This window comes from Panthera pardus, unplaced genomic scaffold (genome assembly GCF_024362965.1).
Source record: "Panthera pardus isolate Hobbes unplaced genomic scaffold, ASM2436296v1 HiC_scaffold_15, whole genome shotgun sequence".
Lineage (NCBI taxonomy): Eukaryota > Metazoa > Chordata > Mammalia > Carnivora > Felidae > Panthera > Panthera pardus.
The window spans coordinates 63,870,138-63,897,013 of NW_026526710.1; the positions used below are offsets into that span (position 1 = coordinate 63,870,138).

The following is a 26,876-nucleotide window of genomic DNA, read 5'->3' on the forward strand; positions in this document are numbered from 1 at the left end:
GGTGGTGGCCGGGGGCCGCGGGGAGGGCACCGGGGACTCAGAGTTTCAGCTCCACGAGATGAAGAGAGTTCTAGAGATGGATGCCACCGGGGATTGTATCAATAACATCAATGTATTTAATAACACTTAAATGTGGTCGATGGTAAATTTTATCTTACGTGTATTTTACCTCAATTAAAAATTTTTAAAAATGCAAGAAATGACAGGAAAGGATTAACTGAAGTTAAAGCAGTATTTATTCAATTTTCTTGCACTCGTCTTATCTAAGGCGTAAGTGGTGATTATTCAGCATTATACCAATTCTTTTAAGGCCTCTGTGGTTGGACGTTTGCTCAGAGATAGGTCCCATCTGGTGCAAATCTGAGAGAACTTATTTATTCTGGCGTGGGCTCTTATTCATGAGAGACACGTCTTTTTGCCTCACTATCCCTTCATCGAGCTCAATCACTTTCAGTACAGGGCACGTGTGGTTTTGCAGCTGCTCTGACGGTCACCTGGCTCCCTGTGGCCCTGGCCCCTCGAAGTGCGAGCGGGCCTCGGCGGGCCCCTCAGGCTGTGCTTTCGATGATAACTGCGATACCCTGGCCGCCCCCGATGCAAGCTGATCCCACGGCGTATCTTCCACCCCGACGCCTGCAAGAGAAAGCAGTGGCTGAAATCCACCCGAATAAAAAACGAACAGAGTTAATTCGAAAACTAATTAAATAGAATTAATAATGGTCACATCTACATTAATCATTCTCACTCAGCTCATCTCAATCTTTTCCCCAATCCTCAATATCGGTTTACAGTCGCAAGAGGAGAAAGAATTTAGAAAGCGGAATACTTGTACTAAAAGAAAGTGGTAACACAGAAGGGGGAAGCCGAGAGACAGAGACGCTGAGGTGTGCCGGGGGAAAGAAGAGACAGGAGGTGGCAGAGACAGGCGGAGACGGGCTCCTCCTGAGGAGGAGTGAGGAGCCATCAGCCTCTTTGATTTATATGGTTCCGGATTTTTATGGCACCTTGGAGTGAGTGCAATTAGTGAAGTTTGTCCATGTGAAAAGGCAGGTAATTTAGAAGCATTTCATGCCCCTTTCATAAAAATTAGACTCCTTTGGATCACAATCTGTTCTCATTCCTCAATCTAACAGAACGACCTTGAGAAAGCCACCTAGGAACTTTCCGGTACACGTCACTCATTTCAATTACTTATTAAGTGAAATGAGTCCCATTTACCTTAACTTAACAGGAGCCAGAGTGATTTTTTGTTTTTTAGGCCTGACATATTTGGTTTTGTTTGCAACGTTCCTAACAGAAAGAAATGGTCCAAAACACACAGCACGGGAAGGAGGAGCTCTTCTATTAGGACTGAAAGATATCAAACACACAGAAGGCTCCTCCTGGAACCCTGGCAACAGTGAAGGAAACACTTAGCTCAGACCCAAACTAGCAGTTTGCTTCGGTTTCTTAAATGACAGCATCTAGATGGGAACCCTGCCAATATGTTGTCTGGTTTCCTAAATAATTTTATCTCGCTCTTGTAATGGGCACTAGGGTGCGAGCACCATGAGGACGGCGGCCTCGTGAGTGCTGACTGCTGTGTACCAGCACCGGGTAGGGGCAGAGCCAGGAGGGGGCATGTGCTGAGGGGCTACACTGAGCCCATGGCAAACATGAGGAAGCGTGCACATCCCAAGTGCAGAGCCCCTAAAAGTCAACCGAGTCACCTCTAATCTCAGCCAAAAAGGGTATAACTTGTTCCTGGTGAGAAGCAGTACAGGGGGATAGGAGGAATGAAAAGTGTTGGACCGTTCTGGGGAAACCTAAATCCGTGCATTTTTACCAACGATGGCAAATATAAAATGAAACAATTTCTATCAGATACCTTAATTCGTGAACCAGGTGCGCCATAATTCTTGTTCCAGATCCTCCCAGTGGGTGACCCAAAGCAATGGCTCCACCATTCACGTTGGTTTTACTTGGGTCAAGATCCAAACTCTTCTGAACTGCTAAGTACTGAGGAGCAAAAGCCTCATTCACCTAAAAATAATCAAAACACTGGTAAAAATCCTTACTCATAAGTTGATTTTCGACCGAGAATTGTCCAGTCCTACTGATGGCTAATTTTGCTCTTTTTTTTCTTCTATTTAAACTACCTTGCAAGAATCCTCAACCATTCTTTGTAAAGACATCAGGTTTGAAAATGGGTGTATTTACTAACTTATACTTTAAGTCCAGTACATCCCTTGAAGAAAAGAAATCCTCAGTAATGTTGTAAACATACCTACTAGAGGCAGTGGGAGATGGTCCACAGGTTCTGAAGCCAGAGGGATGGCTCAAATCTTGGCTGAGTGCATGTTCTTTAAGTTCTGGACACTCGAGGCTCCCTCAACAGTAAAATGTGGATGCAGTACAGCCTAAGAGTTATTGTCAAGGTTAAATGAAATTATGGGTATTAAGTGTCTAGTGTAGCACCTGACACATACCAACTATTCAGTAGATGATCGCTGTCAGTATTATCACTGCAGTGCTACTTGCCATACATCCTAGAAGAAACTGACATGTGACAAAGGATAAACCTTCAAAGCCAGACACACAGAATGGTTACTATGCTGATACTAGGCAGATTTGAAAAGTATTGTATTTATTACTTAACAAGGTTGGCTATAAGAATTACCTTCCTGGGGCACCTGGGTGGCTCAGTCGGTTAAGTGTCCGACTTCGGCTCAGGTCACGATCTCACAGTTTGTGAGTTCGAGCCCCGCATCAGGCTCTGTGCTGACAGCTCGGAGCCTGGAGCCTACTTCAGATTCTATGTCTCCCCCTCTCTCTACCCCTCCCCTGCTCACGCTCTGTGTCTGTCTCTCGATAATAAATAAATGTTAAAAAAAAATTTAAAAAAAAGAATTACCTTCCTTCAAGTTCATAGCAATATATTTTCAACATGATCGTAGCTAGAAAATTGTGTCAGTAGGAAAACTGTTAAGAGAGGTAACTTTTACAGAGTCGAGATCAAAATCTAGTCGTGTTCTTTCCTACTGTATTTTCTGTTTCCCCAAGATGGTGCTTTGTGTGTCTTTAGATCCTACATTATTTTTACATTTTATATCAGCATTTTATATCGGCATGATCATCAAAAGTCCCAAAGACAATCATATCAAGATGTTGAGCGCTATGTCCTTGAGTACATATACATCTATAAATGATTATGAACAGATTTAAAGAGCTGACAAATTTAAACAGAGTTTTTAAGTGTGAAATCTAGTAAAAAATTTAATGACATTATTTGCTAATACAAATATGGGAATTAATTAGCCCCCTTGAGGCTCTAATAATGGAAGAAGAGATTTAAGGATAAGCCATTTGTCTAAAACCATGGTTTCCTGGATGAGAGATTACCACAGAGGAGATCACATGTGTGCCCAGAGAACGCCCCTTCTCTACCAATTTAAATAGAGACGTTTCCTTTGTCGTATTTGTTATCTTTCAATGTCAAGGAGCATATGTTTAATTACCTAAAATTTTCAAATACTCCCCAAATGTAAAATGTATTTAATCCAGCCTTAAGTATTTTCTTTTCTACTCCTACTTTTTTTTTTTTTTAATTTTTTTTTTTTTCAACGTTTTTTATTTATTTTTGGGACAGAGAGAGACAGAGCATGAATGGGGGAGGGGCAGAGAGAGAGGGAGACACAGAATCGGAAACAGGCTCCAGGCTCCGAGCCATCAGCCCAGAGCCTGACGCGGGGCTCGAACTCACGGACCGCGAGATCGTGACCTGGCTGAAGTCGGACGCTTAACCGACTGCGCCACCCAGGCGCCCCTACTCCTACTTTTAATTATTCTACACATTTAAGATGCCTTTGTTCTAACCTAGTATTAAAAAAAAAAAAACCACCATACCAATAAACTTAAGTTTTCTATGCGAAAAATTATGACATCCCAAATCTAGCTGCAACTATGGTGTAAAAGCCAAAGATAAGTTTGGGGAAGGGGGGAGTTTTAACTTGGGGAGAGGGCCAGAAACTTCTAGATTTGGCATCAGATACAGTTTTCTATTATGTCAATTCTTTTGCTTGTATTTTTTTCATTTTCATCCATAAAAGAAGGTTAAAGTTGTTTATTTGTCACCCACCTTATATCATATTCAATTGAATTCAACAAGCACATTAATAGTCTAAAATGCAATAGTCTTATAAGGGTCAAAGAAGTTTCCAGGAATTCATATTTTAGTAGAAAAAAATCAGGCTGTTTTAATTATTCAAATATACATAAAGCATTTTAATCAGGTAGACAAAAGTACCAACCCAGGCATGTAATGAAAAGTAATACGTATTTAGATGCACATCATTTGGAAAGGCAATAGCACTAAAACGAAAGAGCTAAAAAATACCAAATAAAGCCATTAATGCTGTAGAAGTTGGTGGTTTACTCATATAAAAAAGCATCACACTTACCTCTACCAAATCCATGTCCTTAAGACTCCGTCCTGTTTTCTTTAGTGCCCCATTGATAGCAGGGACAGGACCTATATAAGCACAAAAATCAATTTCATCTTATATTTAGTTAAGTATCAAATTTCTCCTTCTTTACTAAACAGGTAAGGAAGGAAGAAATAATGCGACAGTTATTAGTAGCCACAGTTCTTACTACCTTGATAGCACATTATTCAATGATGTGACAATAAAAAAAACAGAAAAAAGAACCCAAGGGAAAAGCTGGTTATGCAGTCCAATTGTAGATGGGAGGCTCACGTGAGACGTTCTATCATAAACAGCTTTAAGGGTTCGGACAGCCAAAGGAGTTCTATCTGGGGTCCCGCAGTCATTTACAGACCACGCTTCATACCAAATGGCCAGGCAGACCGAGCGCTCTCCTGCATACAAATCACATGCATTCCTGGTACCGAAGAGCCTGTGGCTACTCTGAACTTGCAGGCCATCTGGGCAAAAGGCAAGAAGCAGCAGTAGCATCTCCACGTGGGCACAGCAAGACAGGAAGCCACGAGGCACTTGAGGGAAAAGATCTCTGAAGCAAAGAGGTGTTTATAATGCCAACAGTAGGCAGAGAATTTAAACAAAACAAAACCCCCTCTGCAGATGCAAAATCTACCCAGTAAGACTTCTGAAACTTTAGCTCCCAGATTACTGATGATCACCCATGGCTGTTTAATGCTGCTCATAATTTTTAGGTATATTGACATTTTTCCCATAAGGTAAAAAATCTGGCTAAAGAAGATTATCTACTTCTTTATCTGTTCATAAATAATGAAATTGCCATATTATCTATCTATCTATCTATCTATCTATCTATCTATCTATCTATCTGGTATGTTCTGCTGAATTCAAGTAGTCAAATATCCCGCAACAAGTTTCATAAATATACCTAAGGTAAATGAGAAATCAGTCTGTATGAGAAGCATAATGCAATCTAAATATAATGTAACTTGTTTTGTCACCTAGTTAAAATGTTCTTTGGACAACAGTATGCTTATTGGTTGAGGGCACCCAGTTAGCGCTTTTCAATTTGAAGAACCAGTTTTGCGCGTTAGCACAGAACCTAGTTCCAGATTCTCTTTGTATCTCTAAGGCCCCAAAGCAGGATGGACAGTCAACAGGAAAGCATGTTTTCCAGCATGGTCAGGGATGAAGCATCCTGTGAAAGACACTCAGAACTAAAAGCTGAGGATGTGACACCCACCATCCCACATACTTCCTTGCCTTCATATCCATATTAGGCATGACTCGGTATGTTGTTCACTTAGAATCCTTACACTATCCTGGGCCGCAACTTGAGTTTTAAAGGATGTTCCCATAACACTGTTATTTACCAGGACTCAGGAAGTTATAGTATTCTCGTTGGGAAAAGGAGATCTCATTTCTAGGCCTACCACTAAATAGCTATGTGACCTTGGGTACCTTTTTTGGGCTACAAGCTTCTCATCAGAAGTGCTCTGAATTGGTTTTTAACATTTTTCTTTTTAACCATTGGAATCCTTTCTACAAATAAAGCCCAATAAAAGATAAAGCCAGAGCTGCTACAGCTAAGAGGTTCCAAGCTTCACCCACTATTGCCATCCCTGGCGAGTTCCAGGGAGCACTGTCTTTCCATATGTGTCCTTCCTTGGAGCCATTACTGTTCTTTCTCCGTCCAGCTTTTCCCCCTTTTTCTGGGTCAGTAGCTACTCTACAGTGCTAAGGATTGCTTGATGTTGGAGAACTGCCTAACTGAGGAAACTATTCTTAGAAACTGGATTGATGAGTCAGCCCCCACCACTCAATAACGGCTCTCCCTGGCTTATTCATCCGGTGCCATTTCATGTAGTTAACTTGTTTAATCCCATATGACAACCAATAGACAGCTGTTTAGGTGAAGGGACATTTGACACTGTGGGGCATTTGGTATATATGGATCTGTTCAAGCCCTGAAGGGGGAAAAAAATCAAGCTTTCCACAGTGGTATTTGTTTTACTACAGGGCCAACATTCAGACCCTGGAAGAGAACGAAGGAAAATTACATTTTTTTTTTTTTTTTTTGCTGACTATATTAATGTAACAGAACCTAGTAAAAATTGAGGTTAAACTGAAAAAGAACTACAAAATAACTACTTATCTATATCAGATAGATTTGATTGATCATCAAAGCCACCTAGGTACACTTAAAAAAAAAAAAAGCCATACTCCCAGGCTCCACCCTGGAAGTACTGAAACAAAATCTTTCGAGGTGGGATTACAGGCAGATTTTGATGATCACTTGGGGTTGGGAACCACTGTTCTAGACACTGAAATGATAAATGCCATACCAATACACAAATGTTTAATTTTTTAAGCTACCTTCCATCTCTAAAACAAAAGCTGATGTTTTGTTGATAGCGAGTAGCTGAAAGCTAATAAGCTTTTAAACCTGTAACACAGAAAAAATGGACTTTTTTTTAAAGTTTATTTATTTGAGAGAGAGAGGGAGCGCAAGCAGGGGAGGGGCAGAGAGAATCCCAAGCAACCTCTGCGCTGTGAGCATAGAGCCCGATGTGGGGCTCAAACTCATGAAACTGTGAGATCAAGACCTGAGCCGAAAGAGAGTCAGAAGCCTAACCGACTGAGCCGCCCAGGTGCCCCCCGCCCCCACAAATGGACTTTTAACAGATGTTTACACAGCTTAAAGTTTAGTTAAAGTAATCTGAAGCACAGTGAAAGCCGACAAAGTATGGACATGCCAGCTTTCTTTTTTAGGAATTCTGTAGAGAGAAATCTCCGAAGGACATGGCAGCGAACATGGTTGGGTATTAACTCAGTCCCAATCAGCATACTGGAATTACTCAGGTAGAAGCTTGAGGTTCACACTGAAGGACCTCTGGGAATGCAGGTCACAACAGGTCAACCCCCTTCTAGCGTGGGACCTACTTCAAAAATTGATTAGTTGAAGAAGGCCTAATTAAGCTCATAGCAAAATCTCTGGGCCTATCAAGAATCTGAACATAGCCCTGGCATAGGCTTTTCTTTGGGGTATGAGGGTACAGGTGGGACACATCAAAGCCTCTGGGCATGAATGTTTTTGTAAGTGAGGCCCCTCATTAGTTCCGAGGATGACAGGAACTACTACAGTCAGCATCAGCTGCGGTTCCTGGAGTGTATCCAGCGAAAAGCTTTTCGTTCCCCTAATTCGTATTTTTCAAGCCAAGAAAGAGTATACAGTTGGCTCTTTAACAACATAAGTTTGAACTGTGTGGATCCACTCAGATTTTTTTGATAAACATAGTAGAGTATTATAAATGCATTTTGTCAATAACATTTCCTTTTCTCTAGTTTATCGTAAGACTACAGTATTTACTACATATAAAATATGTGTTAACAGTTTATGTTATTGGTAAGGCTTCTGGGCAACAGTAGGCTATTGTAGTTAAGTTTTGGGGGAATCGAAAGTTATACTTGGATTTTGGCTACATGACGGCTGGCGCCCCTAACCCCCACGTTGTTCAAGGGTCAACTGTACACGTTTGTAGGGGTTCTGCTAATCTTTGCCAAGTGAGATACACTGTAATTCTTCATTTTCCTATTAAGGCCCAGCTGAGCCGGGTGGGCATGACTTTGACTTCCTGAGACAACACGGTGAGAAGAGCACTTGAATTAGAGAGGGCTGGTTCTCATCCTGGCTCCATCACTTACTGGTCTGGAACTTTACAAGACAACCTCCCTAAGTTTCAATTTTCTCATTCATAAAGGGGTTGTGGGAAGAAGAAATGAGATATACTAGTGACCACATGCAGAACAGCCAGCATTCAGGAATCTCTGTTTCACCCCAGGACCTCTCCCCCATCGCGTGTTCTCTCATCTTGTCCCCACCTTATAATTCTTACCTGTTCTATTCTGGGTGTTAGTTTTAAAGATCTCAAATGGCAATGGAATACTACTTGGCAATGAGAAAGAATGAAATATGGCCTTTTGTAGCAACGTGGATGGAACTGGAGAGTGTTATACTAAGTGAAATAAGTCATACAGAGAAAGAGAGATACCATATGTTTTCACTCTTATGTGGATCCTGAGAAACTTAACAGAAACCCATGGGGGAGGGGAAGGGGGAAAAAAGTTACAGAGAGGGAAGGAGGCAAACCATAAGAGACTCTTAAAAACTGAGAATAAACTGAGGGTTGGTGGGGGGGTGGGAGGGAGGGGAAAGTGGGTGATGGGCATTGAGGTGTTGTCTGGAAACCAATTTGACAATGAATTTCATATTAATAAATAAATAAATAAATAAATAAATAAATAAATATCTCAAATGGACAGTACATGATTAACCGCCCACAAGAGTCTGTACAGTCTTGGTTTTCCTACTGTGCCTGGCACCGTTTTTCATGAAGATTAGTTGTTTAAATGACTGATTACCAATCTCCTTTTCTCCACAAGTAACCTTGATTTGGCTACTGTTTAAGGTATCTGAATGCCAGAGAAGAGTTAACTCTGGAGACATAACAGACCGGTCTGTTTCACTGCAAACTTACCAATACCCATGATAGAGGGATCACATCCAGACGCAAAATAGCCCACAATTCTCGCAAGTGGTGTGAAGTTATGTTTTTTAACGGCATCTTCACTAGCTATGATAACAGCTCCAGCACCATCGGATATCCCCTTGGAAACAAAAACAGAAGATTAATTAGAGGGCAAGAGGATCCAGTTAATTATGATCTGAACTAACGGGGTAACGTTAGGATTATGGTAATACAGAGGAAGCAGCGCCACAATTTGGGGGATAGCAAGTAGTGCCCACAGTGCTCGGGTGGGCCGGAGACTGACTCAGGCACAGAATGCCACTTTCACCGACGGAAAACAGGAAACAGTGGCAAGAGGAGCTTATATCCAGATGTGGGGAGAGGTAAGAAATCTGATGAGTTGTATGCATCAGGGAAAAAACAAAACAAAACATGAACACAAATAATAAACCAGGTGGACTTCCTTCCAGATTCCTCAGATAATAGTCTGAAAGAACCAAGAAATTGGAAGAGTATTATATGAGAGCACCTAGTTAAAATATTTTGGTTTGGACTATGAAAACCCCAATCAGCAGAATATGAACACTACTAATTTTTTTTTTCAAATTTTTAAAGTTTATTTATTTTGAGAGAGCTAGTGGGGGGAGGGGTGGGGGGGGAAGGGAGAGGGAGAGGGAGAGGGAGAGGGAGAGGGAGGGAGAGGGAGGGAGAGGGAGGGAGGGAGGGAGAGAGGGAGAGAGGGAGAGAGGGAGAGAGGGAGAGAGAGAGAGAGAGAGAGAGAGAGAGAGAGAGAGAGAGAGAGAATCCCAAGAAGGCTCCTCGCTGACAGCACAGAGACTGACGTGGGGCTTGAACTCACAAACTGTGAGATCATGACCTGAGCCGAAACCACGAGTCGGATGATTAACCGACTGAGCCACCCAGGTGCCCCTGTGAACACTACTAATTTAAGCTAAATTACTAAAGACTAGCATGAAAAGTATCTAAAAGACACCTCACGATTACTCTGCACTGAATACAATAAGAAGAGTTCGAGAGTTCAAGGTACGTGCCACCTACCGACGCATTCCCTGCAGTAACGGTTCCTTCCTTCTTGAATACTGGAGGCAGTTTATTTAACTGCTCCAGGGTTGTTTGGGGCCGAGCGTGCTCATCCACCTGCATCATCTGTTTCCCCTTCTTAGTCTTCACCTCAATTGGTACCATCTCATTATTAAAGTAGCCAGCATCATTAGCTGAAATAGGAGACCATCATAAGAATGGGAAAAAAAGATGATATAAGAAATGAAATCAAACACATCCTTCAATGTACCTTCTGGTCTCCCCTTTCTTCACAGCCCTACTTTAAAATAAGCCTTTACTACATGTACAACTGACCTTGCCTGTTGGAGGATTTAATGTACTGCCATGAACCTATACAAATGCATTCTGCATCTTTTTTACCTTATAATTTTTGACCTTTTTCACTACAATTTTTTTTACAAGGTACTGCTAGATTATTAGCAGTCCTAGTCTGTTAGCTACAGGTATAATAGCACTAAGTAAATTTAAGTCTTATTTAAACTTCTCTGAGTTGAGAAGTAATTTAAAAGGTACCAAGTTGTACAACAATAATTATTGTACACTTAAAAATACGCAAGAGGGTAGATCTTACGTTAAGTGTTTAGCACAGGAAGAAAAAAGAAGTGGTCTCTAAAAGAAGTGAGCCAAGAAACCCGGAACTGAAATGTAGTGACAAGCAACCTGAAGAAACGATTTGAGCTATTACTGACACAGGTCCAAGTGTAACAGCTTACCTACTTCCATCTCCACTCACTCGAACGGACTACAGTAATCTGACGCTTCAGAAACAAGGATAAGCAGGGAGTGATACCACCTTAAGTGTGAAATCACTTTATAGCAGGCTAAAACACTTCCCATATTTGGATTTCACTACTCTATTAGGGAAAAAAGGGAAGGCAAACATTTTTTATCTCCATTGTACAGACGCTCAGTGAGTACATGACTGAGGTCAGATAACTTCTATGTGGCCAAGGCAGAGAGAGAACTGATGACTCTTGACCTCTGGACCAACACCTTCGCACTTTAAATGTGTCACCGAAAAACACAGAATGAATTGGCTGGCGTCAGCTCCAGCCCACTCCTCCCGCTGAAATGCTAAGATGGACTTCATGCTCACTATTCTAAGTATGTAACATCCCTAAATAAGAGTTTCTGCTCGTCTGTAACAGTTTATTTCAAAAACTTTTTTCAGGAGACCTTCAAACTTCTTCAACTCACCGTCCTTATGAAACACTGCTGGCGGGGTACCCACTTCGGGCTGGCCTGGCAGCAGCGTGGAATGTTATACCAAGGACGCTGTAGCTCTGGCTGTGGGGTAGTGTGCTGTGTCTTCCAGTTGGGTGCAGTGATGCTCAATTAGGAACGGGAGGAGGAAGGCACAAAAGGATACCCAGTGGGTCCTTTCCAAACATTATCGTCCCCTCCCTGTGAGTAGGATATGCCTCACAGAGGAAAACATCCTCTGTCCCGGCAGCCCCTGTGACCCTTCATCTCTCACAGTGTATCAGAGCCCTCAGCGTTCTACTAACAACAGAACCAGTTCAGGACAAAATGTGAGCATCTAGATAAGGTCAGTTAACAAGGCCACTTTTAAGTAGCATTACTGTATTGCAAAAGAGAAATTTCTGGTTAATTTTGCAATCATTAATAGAATACCTGACCATCTAAAAACAAAAGCATGAAGGAAAAATGTGATTTTCAAGAGGTGTAATTAAAAAAACGTTTTTTAATGTCTCTCATTTTTGAGAGACAGAGAGAGTCAGAGTATGAGTGGGGGAGGGGCAGAGAGAGAGGGAGACAGAACCCAAAGCAGGCTCCAGGCTCAGAGCTGTCAGCACAGAGCCTGACGCAGGGCTCGAACTCACGGTCCACGAGATCATGACCTGAGTCAAAGTCGGACGCTTTACCAACTGAGCCGCCCAGGCGCCCATCTAAAGGTGTAATTTAAAACAAATATTATATGACCATTATCATCTGAAATGAAAGAAATCTCTTCTATTTTTTTTTTTTTTACGTTGACGTACAACTAACATGTAACGTTATATTAGTTTCAGGTGTACAACAGAATGACTCAACGTTCATATATACAGTGTGGCAAAACGATCACCATGGTAAGTCTAGTTAACATCTGTCCCCATACATAGCTACAACAACTTTTTCTTGTGATGACAACTTTTAAGATCTACTCTCTTAGCAACTTCAAATACGCAATACGGTATCGTTAACTATGGTCACGATGCTGCACATTACATACCCACGACTTATTTGACAACCTTTATTTTATGGCTTCTTTTACTTTATAACCTTTGATGCACTTTACCCGTTTCACCCACACCCATAGTTTTGTATAGATATTTCTAGTATCCAATCTCACTGACCAGCTTTCCACCTCTGCTGGGACTGCAGGGCGTATTTGTCACAGTCTTCTCTGCTTATGTTGTATTTCACAGCAAGATTCTCTGCAGTAATTGCCATGGGGAGTTGGACATGCTGATCTGTTAATCCTGACCACAGAGTATCTTCCAGCTATTAAAAAGACATGCATAATAAAATGATTTGTTAAAGCATATCTTTTGAAAGTAATATGCTATAATGTCTTTACATTTAAATAATTAATAAGAGGAAAGTAAAATTACATTTCCTGACAGCATTTACTCCTATACATATTTGGTTCTGCGACATTTTAAAAAACACCCAATGTCATTATAAAATGCACACATTTCCCCCTCTCTCTAAACGTGGGGCACTAAAGAGAGGCAACGGTGCTAAATGTACAGGGAGAGAACACGGGAAGTCAACCTACAAGCAAAAATTACACCCTCAGGGCCACATTTGGAAGAAACCTAACACTGAGTTCTTATGCAATGTTGCCCTGTAGCCACCTTTGTGAAGCACGATTCTGAGCTCTGTAGATGAGCCTGCACGTGTCTGTGCCCTTTTCAACCCGTGCCTTCGATGACAGGGACAGCTTGTTCTATCAGTCACTGTGAAGTTGAAGAGACCTGCGACGCGTAGGTTCTTGAGGAACAGAAAAAGTCGTTACTTATTATCCAGTTAGTTGGTCTTCTGTTCCTTGTAGACGGCCTCAGCGCCTTTGAGTCACCGACCTTTCTGAAGGCTGTCTCAAACATACTTCGTCTAAAATACGATCTCATATTTCCTAAGTCTTATCCCTTCCAACTTTCAAAAAGACCAGGTGAGGAACTGGCCTGAAGAGTGTAAATCTGTCATTACCGTTGGAAAATGCTAACAATATAGAATGTCACATGGGAGGGACAGCACACGATCATTCCTTATCAGCACTGTCATTCCCACGCCGTAGCTCTCAAAGATGTGAAGATCAGTTTTTGTCTGATTTAGGACAATATAATCTGTATTCAAAGAGAATGTTTAAAAAAAAACAACAACAAAGAGAATGTTTTCTGTGATGAAGAAGTATCTATTCATTGGAGATTGCTTCAGAAATAAAACTTCCATAAATCACAGTAAAGATTTAATTACTGGGTTTCCCAATTATTCATGAGAAATTAATCAATTCAAGCTCTGCCTATCTTTTTGATCTGCCTCTTTCCTTCCTCCATTCTCCAAGTATTAATTCCACTACCAGAGGTGTGGGGAGATAAAGTCTATGTGGTTTTTTTTTTTTTTTTTAATGTGGGTTAAAATGTCAAAACTAAAAACCAAACTGGGCTTTTGAAATAGTTTACAAATTTCAAATCATTCGTATCTTGTCAATCCCCTATTAAGGAAACTGGTTTCAAAATTTTTCTCTCTCCCAACATGGTGTTATTAAAATTATTAGTGTAATGGCATGACAAAAAATTTTTAAACACTTTAATGGTTCCAACCTTGAGATCTGATCCCAACTTGGTTCCAAAACGCGCGTTTCTGACACAGTAGGGAGCCTGGCTCATGCTTTCAGTTCCTCCGCACAAGACAACTTCAGCATCCTTCACACAAATTTCCTATTTGAAAACAAATGAGCAACAAACAAAACCTTATATTGTGGCAGGAGTATGTACCAAGCAGTAAACTCCCAGTAAATCTAATGAGTTATGAATCCCAGTGTACTGTGCCTCAAAAGGAAATACTTGTAAAGTAACTTGTAAGGCAAATGCTACAGCACTTATTCCCAAGACACAAGGGGAGGAAAAATTAACAGAGTTCAACTGTTTGTGCACAAGTGACAAATTCTACCTCTGTTTTGGCAAGGAATGGTAATTCTGAACCCAATATAAATCTTGAAAATCAGCAGAGATATTAATGCCTGGCATAGCACAGATTGTAAGCCAATGATAAAGAACAAATCCTTTAAAAAGACAAATGTAGGGGCGCCGGGTGGCTCATTCGGTAAGTGTCCGACTTCAGCTCAGGTCATGATCTCACACTTCGTGGGTTCGAGCCCTGCATCAGGCTCTGTGCTGACAGCTCAGAGCCTGGAGCCTGCTTCCGATTCTGTCTCTCCCTCTCTCTCTGCCCCTCCCCCACTCATGCTCTGTCTCTGTCTCAAAAATAAACAAACATTAAAAAAAATTATTTTAAGACAGAAGTAGAATTTATCCTTATATTAATGGATGAGTCTGAAGCAGACCAAAGATTTACAAGGAACAGGTTAACTGAGGGGGCTCATAAAAAGAAACCCATTTCATTCTTCTAGCTTTCCACTATTTGCATTTCTTAGAAAAGAAGCAAATAACAAGCTTCCATAGAGCCCAGTTTTCACAGTGACTGCTAGGAAAATCAGGATCACCGGTTCAGCTATATCATTATAGAAATAAATTAACTTGAAAACAATTTATTCATTACAATATGTCTTTCATTCTGTAAAAGTATGAAGACATGGGCAAATAAAATTGCATTTCACTATATCCCTTTTCCCTTGTGCTCAAAGGAACAAATGTATTTGCCCAACTATCCCTTAAAAAGGAATGCATTTATTTTCTTTTTTTAATTTAAATTTTAGTTAGTTAACATACGGTGCAATATTGGCTTCAGGAGAATTCAGTGATTCATCACTAACATTCAACACCCAGTGCTCATCACAAGTGCCCTCCTCAGTAGCCATCACCCATCTAGCCCATCCCCCACCCACCTCCCTCCATCAACCCTCAGTTTGTTCTCTATCATTTACAGTCTCTTGTGGTTTGTTTCCCTCTCTCCTCCCAACTCCCCTCCACCACTTTCCATATGTTTATCTGTTTTGTTTCCTAAATTTCACACGAGTGAAATCATACAGTATTTGTCTTTCTCTGATTGACATATTACACTTAACATAATACATTCTAGCTCCATCCATGTCATTGCAAATGGCAAGATTTCATTCTTTCTGATGGCCGAGTAATATATATATACACCGCATCTTCTTTATCCATTCATCAGTGGATGGACATTTGGGTTCTCTCCATTGTTTGCCTATTGATAAACATTGGAGTGCATGTACCCCTTTGAATCTGTATTTTTGTATGCTTTAGGCAAATAATAGTGCAATTGCTAGATCATCGGGTAGTTCCATTTTTAGTTTTTTGAGGAACCTCCATACTGTTCTCCAGAGTGGCTACGCCAGTTTGCATTCCTACTGTCAGTGCAAGAGGGTTCCCCTTTCTCTACGTCCTCACCGACATCTGTCGTTTCTTGTGTTGTTATTTTTAGCCATTCTGACAGATTTGAGATGGTATCTCCTCATGGTTTGGATTTGTACTTCCCTGATGATGAGTGATGTTGAGCATCTTTTCATGTGTCTATTAGGCATCTGGATATCTTCTTTGGAAAAGTGTCTATTCATGTCTTCTGCCAATTTTTTTCTTTTTTAAGTTTATTTGCTTGGGGGGGGGGTTGGGGGAGGGGCAGAGAGAGAGAAAGAGAGAGAGAGAATCCTAAACAGGCTCCACACAGCCAGTGCACAGCCCAACTCAGGGCTCAATCCCATGAACTGTGAGATCATGACCCAAGCCAGATGCCTAACCAACTGAGCCGCCCAAGCATCCCCCGCCCATTTCTTACCAGGGTTATTTATTTTCTGGGTGTTGAGTTTGACAAGTGCTTCATAGATTTTGGATACTAAACTTTTATCAGATGTCGTTTGCAAGTTATCTTCCCCCATTCCATATGCTGCCTTTTAGTTTTTGTTGCTTCCTTTGCTGTGCAGAGCTTTTTAGCTTGATGAAGTCCCAATAGTTCACATTTGCTTTTGTTTCCTTTGCCTTCAGTGATACATCTAGTAAGAAGCTGCTCCAGCCAAGTTCTAAGAGGTTATGGCCTATGTTCTCCTCTAGGATTTTGATAGTTTCTTGTCTCACATTTAGGTCTTTCATCCGTTTTGAATTTATTTTTGTATGTGGTATAAGCAAATGGTCCAGTTTTACCAACAACACCATTTGTTGAAGAGACTGTCTTTTTTTCCATTGGATATTCTTTCCTTTTTTGCTTTAGATTAGTTGACCATATAGTTGTGGGCCATTTCTGGGTCTTCTATTCCGTTCCATTGATCTTTGTATCTGTTTTTGTGCCAATACCATTATAGTTTTGTAATATAGCTTGAAATCTGGAATTGTGATATCTCCAGTTTTGTTTTTCTTTTTCAGGATTGCTTTTGCTATTCAGCGTCTTTTGTGGTTCCATACAAATTTTAGGATTGTTTTTTCTAGCTCTGCAAAAACTGCTGGTGGTATTTTGAATAGGGATTACATAAATGTGTAGACTGCTTTGGGTAGTATGGACACTTTAACAATGTTTATTCTTCCAATCCATGAGCATGGAATGCTTTTCCATTTCTTTGTGTGCTCTTCAGTTTCTTGCATAGTGTTCTATAGTTTTCAGACCTTTTACCTCTTTAGTTAGGTTTATCCCTCGGTAGCTTATTGTTTTTGGTGCAACTGCAAATGGGATCAATTCCATGGTTTCTTAGTCTGCTGTTATTGGTGTATAGAAATGCAACAGATTTCTGTACATTGATTTTATATCCTGTGATTTTGCCAAATTCATGTATTAGTTCTAGCAATCTTTTGCTGGAGTCTTTTGGGTGTTCTACATAGAGTATCATGTCATCTGCAAACAGTGAAAGTTTGACTTCTTCCTTGATGATTTGTATGCCCTTTATTTCTTTTTGTTGTCTGATTGCTGAGGGTAAGACTTCCAGTACTATATTAAATAGTGATGGTGAGAGCAGATATCCTTGTCTTGCTCCTGACTATAGGGGAAAGGCTCGTTGCATTTCCCCATTGAGGATATTAGCTGTGGGTCTTTTGGATATGGCCTTTATGATGTTGAGGTATGTTCCATTTATCCCTACTTTGTTGAGGGCTGTTATCAAGAATGGATGCTGTATTTGGTCAAATGCTTTTTCTAAATCTATTGACAGGATGATATGATTCTTATCCTTTCTTTTATTAATGTGGTATACCACATTAATTTGTGAATATTGAACCAGCACTGCAGCCCAGGAATAAATCCCACTTGATCATGGTGAATAATTCTTTTAATGTACTATTGATTTTGGTTTGCTAATATCTTATTGAGAATTTGTGCATCCATGTTCATTTGGGATATTGGCCTATCTATCTCCTTTCTAGTGGGGTCTTTGGAATCAAGGTAATGCTGGCTTTGTAGAATGAGTTTGGAAGTTTTCCTTCTATTTCTACTTTTTGGAGCAGTTTGAGAAGAACAGGTATTGACCCTTCTTTAAGTGTCTGGTGGAATCCCCTTGGGAAGCCATCTGGCCCAGGACTTTTGTTTGTTGGAAAATTTTTGAGCACTGATTCAATTTCTTTATTGGTTATGGGTGTATTCAAATTTTCTATTTCTTCCTATTTCAGTTTTGGAGGTTTGTGAGCTTCTAGGAATTTGTCCATTTCTTCTAGATTGCTTCCATTTCCTCCAGTCTGTTGGCATATAACTTTTCATACTATTCTCTTACAATGGTTTATATTTCTGTGGTGTTTGTTGGTTGTGACCTTTCCACTTTCATTTGTGATTTTATCTATTTGGGTCCTTTCTCTTTTCTTTTTTATAAGTCTGGTTAGGGACTTATCAATTTTGTTAATTCTTTCAAAGAACCAGCTCCCGGTTTCACTGATCTGTTCTACTGTATTTTTTGTTTGTTTGTTCCTATATTGCTTATTTCTGTTCTAATCTTTATTATTTTCCTTCTCCCTTTAGGCTTTATTTGCTGTTCCTTTTCTTAATTTGAGAAAATTTTTAAAAAATATTTATTTATTTTTTAGAGAGAGTGTGAGTGGGAAAGGGGCAGACAGGGAGAAATAGAACCTGAAGCAGGCTCCACATTGTGAGCTGTCAGCACAGAGCCTAATGCGAGGCCTGAATCCACAAATGGTGAGATCATGACCTGAGCCGAGGTCAGACACTCAACTAACTGAGTCACCCAGGCACCCTTTGCTATCCCTTTTCTAGCTCGTTTAGGTGTAAGGTTAGGTTGTGTATTTGGGACCTTTCTTCCTTCTTGAAAAAGGCCCGAATTCCAATAAACTTGCCTCTTAGAACTGCCTTTTTGCATCCCAAAGGTTTTGGGCCGTTGTGTTTTCATTTTCATTTGCCTCCATGTATTTTTAAATTTCTTCAATTTTCTGCTTAACCCATTCATGCTTTAGTAGGATGTTCTTTAGGGCTTTCCAAATTTTTTCTTGTGGTTGACTTCAAGTTTCATAGCGTTGGGATCCGAAAATATGCATGGTTGTTAAGGGCTGATTTGTGACCCAGTATGTGATCTATTCTGAAAAATGTTCCATGTGCACTTGAGAAGAATGTGAATTTTGCTGCTTTAGGATGAAAAGTTCTGAATATATCTTTTAAGTCCATCTGGTCCAGTGTGTCATTCAAAGCCATTGTTTGCTGGTTGATTTTCTGCTTAGATGATCTGTCCATTGTTGTAAGTAGGGTGTTAAAGTCCCCTATTGTTATGGTATTATTATCAATGAGTTTCTTTGTGTTTGTTATTAATTGACTTATACATTTGGATGCCCCCAAGTTGAAGGCATAAATATTTACAATTGTTAGATCTTCTTGAGGGATAGACCCCTTAATTATGATATAATGCCCTTCTTCATCTTTTATTATAGTCTTTGTTTTAAAATTTAGTTTGTCTTTGGGGCACATGGGTGGCTCAGTCAGTTAAGTGTCCAACTTCAGCTCAGGTCATGATCTCATGGTTTGTAAGTGCAAGTCCTGCGTGAGTTCCTCTGTCCCCCTCTCTTTCTGTCTCTCCCTCGCTCATGCTTTCTCTCAAAAATAATCATTTGTAAATGAATGGAGTGAATGAATAAGTAAGACCTAGTTTGTCTGATGTAAGTATGGCTACTCTGGCTTTCTTTTGATCTCCATTAGCATAATAGTTTGTTCTCTATCCCCTCACTTTCAATCTGCTGGTGTCTTTAGGTCTAAAATGAGTCTACTGTAGGCAGCATATAGATGGATCTTTTTTTTTTTAATCCATTCTGATACCCTGTATCTTTTGATTAGCGCATTTAGTCCATTTATATTCAGAGTGATTATTGAAAGATATGTATTTAGTGTCATTGTATTACCTGTAGAGTTGGCATTTCTGGTGATGTTCTCTGATCCTTTCGTCTTTGTTGCTTTGGTCTTTGTTTTTTTTCTCCAAAGAGTCCCCCTTAAAATTTCTTGTAGGGCTGCTTTAATGGTCACAAACTAAACTCCTTTAGTTTTTGTCTGGGAAACTCTTTATCTCTTCTTCTAGTCTGAATGACAGCCTTGCTGGATAAAGAGTTCTTGGCTGCATATTTTTCCCATTCAGCACATTGAATATTTCCTGACACTCCCTTCTGGCCTGCCAACTTCCTGTGGATAGGTCTGCTGCTAACCTTACGTGTCAACCCTTGTAGGTTAAGCATTTTTTGTCCCTAGCTTCTTTCAGAATTCTCTATTTTTCAAGTTTCACTGTATGTCGTGGGGCTGAATGTTTTGTTGATTTTGAGGGGAGTTCTCTGTGCCTCAGGGACTTGAATGCCTGTTTCCTTCCCCTAAGATTAGGGAAGCTTTCAGCTATAATTTGTTCAAATAAACCTTCTGCCACTTTTCCCCACTCCTCTTCTGGGACTCCTATGATAGGGACATTGTTTCCCTTTGTAGAATCAATGAGTTCCCTAAATCTACCTTTGTGATCTAACAGTTTTCTTTCCCTCTTCTTTTTAGCTTCATTATTTTCCATAATGTTTTCTTTTATATCACCTATTCTCTCCTCTGCTTCCTCAACCCTCATTGTCACTATATCCAGTTTGTTTTGCATGTCAGTTACAGCATTTTTATTTCAGCCTGACTAGTTTTTAGGTCTTTTATATCTACAGGAAGGTTGTCTACAGTGTCTTCTATGCTTTATTCAAGCCCCCCTGGTAGTCTTATGACTGTTGGTCTAAACTCTTGTTCAGATATATTACTTATAGCTGTTTTAAGCAAGTCCCTGGCTGTGATTTCTTACTGACCTTTCTTTTGGGGAAAATTGCTCCATTTTGTCATTCTGGCTAAGTTTCTGTCTTTTGCATGTTTTGAAAGCTTGTTAGTTTCTTGCACTTGAGAGTGATGTTATACTAAAAAGGGGTTGTACACTGTTCAACGCCTGGACACTTCAGGAGAAACCCTTCCAGAAGTGTTTCTGATGTATGCTGTGTGCACTCTGCTGTTGCGTTTTGGCTGCTCTTTCCCACTGGTCGGTCCTCTGCAGAGCTCCTCTTAGATTGCAGTAGGGAGTGTTTGGACCTTTAACTAGGTATGTTTTGATTTGTTGTTAAAATAAGCCTGGAAAACAAGAAAAACAAAAGCCTGATTCCAAAAATAAATAAATAAATGAGTGAATGAAAAGGAAAGGAATAGAAAAAAAAACAAAGAGACAATCAAGACTATAAGCCTCATTCTAAAGAAAAAGAAAAACAAACAAATAAGAAACAAAAATGAAAAAAAAGCTTGATCCAAAAAGAAGAGAAAAATAACAAACGAACAAAGAAAAAACTATAAGCCCAATTCCAAAGAAGAAAATTAAAAAAAAGAAACTTTAAAAAAAAAGAAAATTAAAAAAAAAAAAAAAAAAAAAAAGTAAGCCTGGCCCTGTTTCCACCAGAACTGCAGGTGATGCTCTGAAGCACCGCATGTTTCCTAATCTGGTGCCTGTGGGCTACTGTCTGTGCTGTTCTTCCGGAGGAGAGGCCCACTGCGCTGGCTCAGAGTCTGCGCTGCCCCAGTAAACACACAGTTGCAAGGCACAGGGGGGCGGGGTTTGGTGTAAGTGGGTCCCGCCTCCACTGGGGGGCCACCGTGTTTCTCTCCGAAGTCCCCACGTTGGTGTTAAGGGGAAAATGGCATCACCCCAATCTCTCGTCCCCGGACAGGGGATCTCAGAACCCGCTGTTCAGGAAGCCCTGGCAGAAGGGCAAGGGCTGTCAGGGCTCCACGCACCACAGCTTTGGCACGTGGCCGGGATTTAAAACCGGAAATCTTAAAGGACCTGGCACCACGTGGACCCGCTCCCCTCCCCTGGAGTAGAGCCTCTCCACACTGTGTCTGATGTCCTTTGTCCCTGAAAACCAGTCCCATGCCTGCACGGTGCCTGCAATCTATGGTGCAGCACTGCAAAGAGCAGCAAGCCAGTTATCTGCGCTCTGTCCCCTTCCTATAAAAGGCCTTCTGCTGGCGCCTGCAGGGGTTTTGTCCTTGGGGAGGCAATATACCCTCCTGCAAATGTACTCCAGGAAGGGGAATGTTCTCAGATCCCCACACCACACTGTGCACTCCAGGGCCCCCTTCCTCCTTCTTCCGAGGAGCGCCGGCCACAGCTCCACTCCAGAGAAAGTCACGCACTTCCAAAACCTCAGAGTTTGAGCTCCACACGCTGTTGGCAAAAAAACCGTGATGCTCAGTACCCCTCGCTCCCCAGTCCGTGGTCCGGAGAGGTTTTTGTCTTGTGTGAATCTGACGCCGCACTCTCTCAACCCGTTTCTCTCCTTTTTGTCTCTCCATGGAAAGGGCTCCTCCCCATCCATGGCGCTGCCATTTTCCTCTCCCCCAATTCACTCCCATGCACCTCACACCTGCTACGCTGTCTCCTTCCAACCGTGCAGATCCTTCTGACAGTGTTCAGATCGGTTTGCTGGGTGTTCCGAGTGATTTGATCACAATACAGTTGTGTTTGAGGGATGAGAAAAACCAATTTTCTCCATCTTAACTCCTCTCCCAAAGGAATACATTTCTTATCATCCCCTAAATGCTCCAACTCTCTTCCTAGCCTTATAGTCTTTATTCAGTGTTTTAAACTGCCTCACAGGGAACTCTCACAGACCTGGGTTCAAGTTCTGCCTCTATGACTTAGTAACCTTAAAGATCAGTTTCCTTGCCGGTAAAATGGGAATATTAATAGTTCTTGCCACAAGGGATGGCTATGAAGACTGAGATATTCAATGTAAATCTAGCATAGGTCAGGCACATAGGAAGCCCTCGGTCAAAATAACAGGTCATGATTAGCCTTTAAAAAAATTGTGATAAAACACATAACGTAAGAGTTATTATTGTATGGGGATGCAAGCTGGTGCAGCCACTCTGGAAAGCAGTATGGAGGTTCCTCAAAAAATTAAAAATAGAACTACCCTACGACCCAGCAATTGCACTACTAGGTGTTTATCCAAGGGATAAACAGGTGTGCTGTTTTGAAGGGACACATGCACCCCCATGTTTATAGCAGCACTATCAACAATAGCCAAAGTATGGAAAGAGCCCAAATGTCCATCGATGGATGAATGGATAAAGAAGATGTGGTATATGTATACAATGGAGTATTACTTGGCAATCCAAAAGAATGAAGCCTTGCCATTTGCAACTATGTGGATGGAACTGGAGGGTATTATGCTAAGTGCAATTAGTCAGAGAAAGACAAATATCATACGACTTCACTCATATGAGGATTTTAAGAGGCAAAACACATGAACATAAGGGAAAGGAAACAAAAATAATATAAAAACAGGGAGGGGGACAAAACAGGAGAGACTCATAAATATGGAGAACAAACTGAGGGTTATTGGAGGGGTTGTGGGAGGGGGGATGGGCTAAATGGGTAAGGGGCATTAAGGAATCTACTCCTGAAATCATTGTTGCATTATATGCTAATTTGGATGTAAATTTTAAAAAGTAAAAAATTAAAAAAATGTCACCATTGTAACCAATTTTAAGTGTATAGTTCATTAAGTACATTCACACTGTTGTGTAACCAACCACTACTCATCTCATGAAATCTTTTCATCTTTGCAAACTGAAACTCAGTACCCATTAAACACTAACTCCTCATTCTCTCCTGCCCCCCAGCCCCAGCGGCCACTGTTTCGCCTTCTGTCTCTATGAATTTGATTACTCATATAAGTGCAATCATACAGTATTTGTCCTTTTGCGAATGGCTTATTCCATTTAGCATGTCTTCAAAGATCTGCTAATCACTTTTAAGAAACTATTTTCTTCCTGTGAACTCTTTTCCAAGAAAAATCAAGTATTGACCTCTTCTAATAAGCACCATAAAATAAAAACCTACAGTGTTACAACTGTGGTAGGGTATTTCTTCCAATAGTTTTTAACATAATTTCAGAGAAATAATAAAATGTTGCCCATACCTGACATCCACTCACAATGGACTGGAAACCAGAGCCACAGAGTCTATTAACAGTGAGAGCTGGGGTCTCTTGTGGGATTCCCACACGCAAACCAACATGCCTGGCCATGTATGCAGCATCTGAAGAACTCTGGAACAAAGGAAATGAAAAAGACTTTCCTCTGTAAATCTCAGCATTAAGAAGCAGGACAAAATATATGGAAATGTTGGCAATGTATCAAACATTATAAACTATGGGACTCTAAGGTAGGATGCAATGCATATAGATACCGTGTATTTTATATAATACGTGTGTTTATTATTTGAATAAAAACTGTAACTTGGTTAGTTGGTTTTTAAACAAAGTATGAGAAACCCTTATATTAAGTCCTCAATACAAGACAGAAATTTATAACAATTGGAGCTGTTTAAAAATAGAATAGGTTATCTCAAAATAGTATGTTCCTTAACAGAGAAAGTATCAGAGGCTGTGGTTCTCAACCTTGGCCGCGCACTGGAATAACCGGGAAAGCTTTATTAACATACTGATGCTCAAGATCCTAACCAAAGCAATTAAACCAGAAAGGCTACAGGCGAGGCATCAGTAGATACTTTTAAAAACATTCAGGGGATTATAATGAGAAACTGAGGCAGAGACCTGATGATGGAGGAAGGCGAGAGATGAACAACTGGTCAGAAGAGTAAGAAGTGGGCCTAGACCACTGCTTCCCCTGCTTTAAAATGCTAAAATTTGCTAAAGCAAATTTGCTAAAGCAAATTTGACAAAATGTAAAGAACTGGCCCATCAAAGTAAAGGGAATTTTAGGGTGTTCACTGTATTATTCTTTAAAAAAAATTTTTTTTTATTTATTTGTTCTTGAGAGAGAGAAAAGAATGTGCGTGAGCAGGAGAGGGGCAAAGAGAGAGAGGGAGAGAGAGAATCCCAAGCAGGCTCTGCACTGTCAGCACAGAGCCCGATGTGGGGCTCGAACACACAAACCATGAGATCATGACCTGAGCTGAAAGCAAGAGTGTGATGTTTAACCAGCTGAGCCACCCAGGTGCCCCTCACTGTAGTATTCTTTTATCTTTTGTATAGGTTTGAAAATTTTCACAATAAAATTCAACAAATTCCCACTGACATTTTTTCTTTCTTTTTTTTTGGTAGCGTGTTCTCTAAGTGGTCCCACGAAATGACTTTAAGTCCCTTTTAACACCAAGATTTGCTGGGAAGAGTTCAGTACAGGAGAAGGAACATGGAACTAGAAGTCAGGGGATCTGCATTCTAGCCCAGGATTGTTATAGATCACCCGGCTCAACTCTTTGAAATTTCTTGAAACATAAGGTTTCCTTATGTGTTAAGAGAGGCCTGGAGTTCTATAAAATCTCTAGGGTTTCTTCTGGCTTTTTACATTCCATAAATCTTACTCAGAGCTTACCTTTTTAAAAAAAGTTCCTAATTATTCTTGTTTTATTTTTCAATTGAGGTGTAACTGACATATAATGTTGTATTAGTTTCAAGCGTACAACAAAAGGATTCGATATTTGTAGGTATTGGAAAATGATCACCGCAGTAAGTCTAGTTGACATCTGTTACCGTATGCAGTTACAAAAATGTTTTTTCTTGTGATGAGGACTGATGTGGGGCGGAGAGTGAACAGGCAAGAAAGAATTCTTGACACGTTTTTGGTACAAAAAGGTGCTTTTATTAAAGCACATGGATAGGACCCGTGGGCAGAAAGAGCTGCACCGGCGTTGTGAGGAGTGACTGATTATATACTTCTAGTTAGTGTAAGTCAGGGATAGCGTTAAGACTCTAAGGAATTTGGAAGCAAGGCTTTCAGGACCCTGAGGGGCTGGCTGCTGTTAAGATAATGTTCTTTACTACTGTCTAGTAACACATTAGTCTTGAGACCCTTTAGATGGAGATCACTGCGCCACAAGTTTGAAAGATGATTGCTAACATATATCCTGGGGGGAGGGTGTTTACAGTTATCAGAGGTAAGTAACACTTAAGAGCACAGCTATAGTGATAAAACATGAAAGGAAGTCCTTGAAGGAGTTGTAGGAGTGTTATAATCTGTATGCCTCAGGAATTCTGCCTGAGACTAGGAGCGGCAGCAAAATTGGCCTTTGTTCGTTTTTCTCCCATCAAGGACTTTTAATATTTACTCTCTTAGCAACTTTCAAATATGCAGTACAGTATTATTAACTATAGTCATCATGCTGTTCATTATATCCTCAAGACTTACTTATTTTATAGCTGGAAGTTTATTTATACCTTTTGACCTCCGGAACTCATTTAATTATTCCTTATAATAAATCTATTTGCATATATTACAGTTTCTTAGAACACAATACATTAGTACCTTTAGTACCTCTCAAAACACATATGGAGAAGTTCAAAATACAGTCGATTCTCATTATTCATAGATTCCATACTTGCAAATTCACCTAATTGTTAAAATGTATTTGTAACCCCCAAATCAATACCTGTGGCACTTTTGTGGTTATTTCCAGACATGTACAGGGTGGAGGAAAATTGTAGTTGTCTAATGTGATACACACTTTCCCAGCTGAGGATGAACAAGGGGACACTTGGCCTTCTTGTCTTAGCTCTCATGTTATAAACAGATGTCCTTTCTGCAGTCTACTTAGTGCCAAGGGTTTTGTGTGTGTGTGTGTGTGTGTGTGTTTGCATTTTTGTGGCTTCTGTTGGTGATTGTGCTATTCAAAATAACCCCAAGCAGAGTGCTGAAATGCTGTCTAGCGTGCCTAAGTAGAAGACAGCAGGGAAAAAATACGTGTTAGAGAAACTTCAACCAGGCACTAGTTATATAGCGCTGCTGGCCAAGAGTTTCATGTTAATGAAGTCATAACACACATTAAGATCAACAGAATAATGAATAATGGACAAGCAAAATGCAGTATTCCATACAATGGAATAGTATTCTGCCACAAAAATGAATCAAGTCCTCTATCCTCCACTGCAAACAAAACCCGTTCTGGGTAGAAGCAAAATCTCTTGAGTCATGGCTCTAGAGCTGGGGGTGGAAATAACTGCACACCTGTTTCTGAGCCTTATCCCCACCCTACGAGCTGAGCACTTGGTGAAGGGGGTCATAGCAGCCTCCAGTCTTCTCAGCCTGCCTCTCCTGTATGGAACAACCACTTTCTGAGCCAGCAGAACAGCGACAGAGCCTCAGTACTCTCAGCAGAGATGCATTCCATGTAGCACTTCTGTCAAACCGATGA

General features: G+C 40.6%; 1 protein-coding gene across 2 annotated transcripts in view; it reads right to left on the reverse strand.

Moving 5' to 3' along the window:
- Nucleotides 1-218: 218 nt before the first annotated feature.
- Nucleotides 219-26,876, reverse strand: part of ACAA2 (acetyl-CoA acyltransferase 2) — a 34,116-nt gene continuing 7,458 nt past the window's right edge. For both annotated transcript variants that reach the window (XM_019464077.2, XM_019464078.2), the window contains 8 exons: nt 23,644-23,772; nt 13,879-13,995; nt 12,409-12,556; nt 10,028-10,203; nt 8,978-9,107; nt 4,440-4,510; nt 1,868-2,022; nt 219-633 (listed from right to left, as the gene is read on the reverse strand). In XM_019464077.2, the coding sequence (XP_019319622.1) occupies nt 549-633; nt 1,868-2,022; nt 4,440-4,510; nt 8,978-9,107; nt 10,028-10,203; nt 12,409-12,556; nt 13,879-13,995; nt 23,644-23,772 (1,011 nt within the window). In that variant the 3' untranslated portion in view covers nt 219-548. The remainder of the gene's footprint in view (nt 634-1,867; nt 2,023-4,439; nt 4,511-8,977; nt 9,108-10,027; nt 10,204-12,408; nt 12,557-13,878; nt 13,996-23,643; nt 23,773-26,876) is intronic.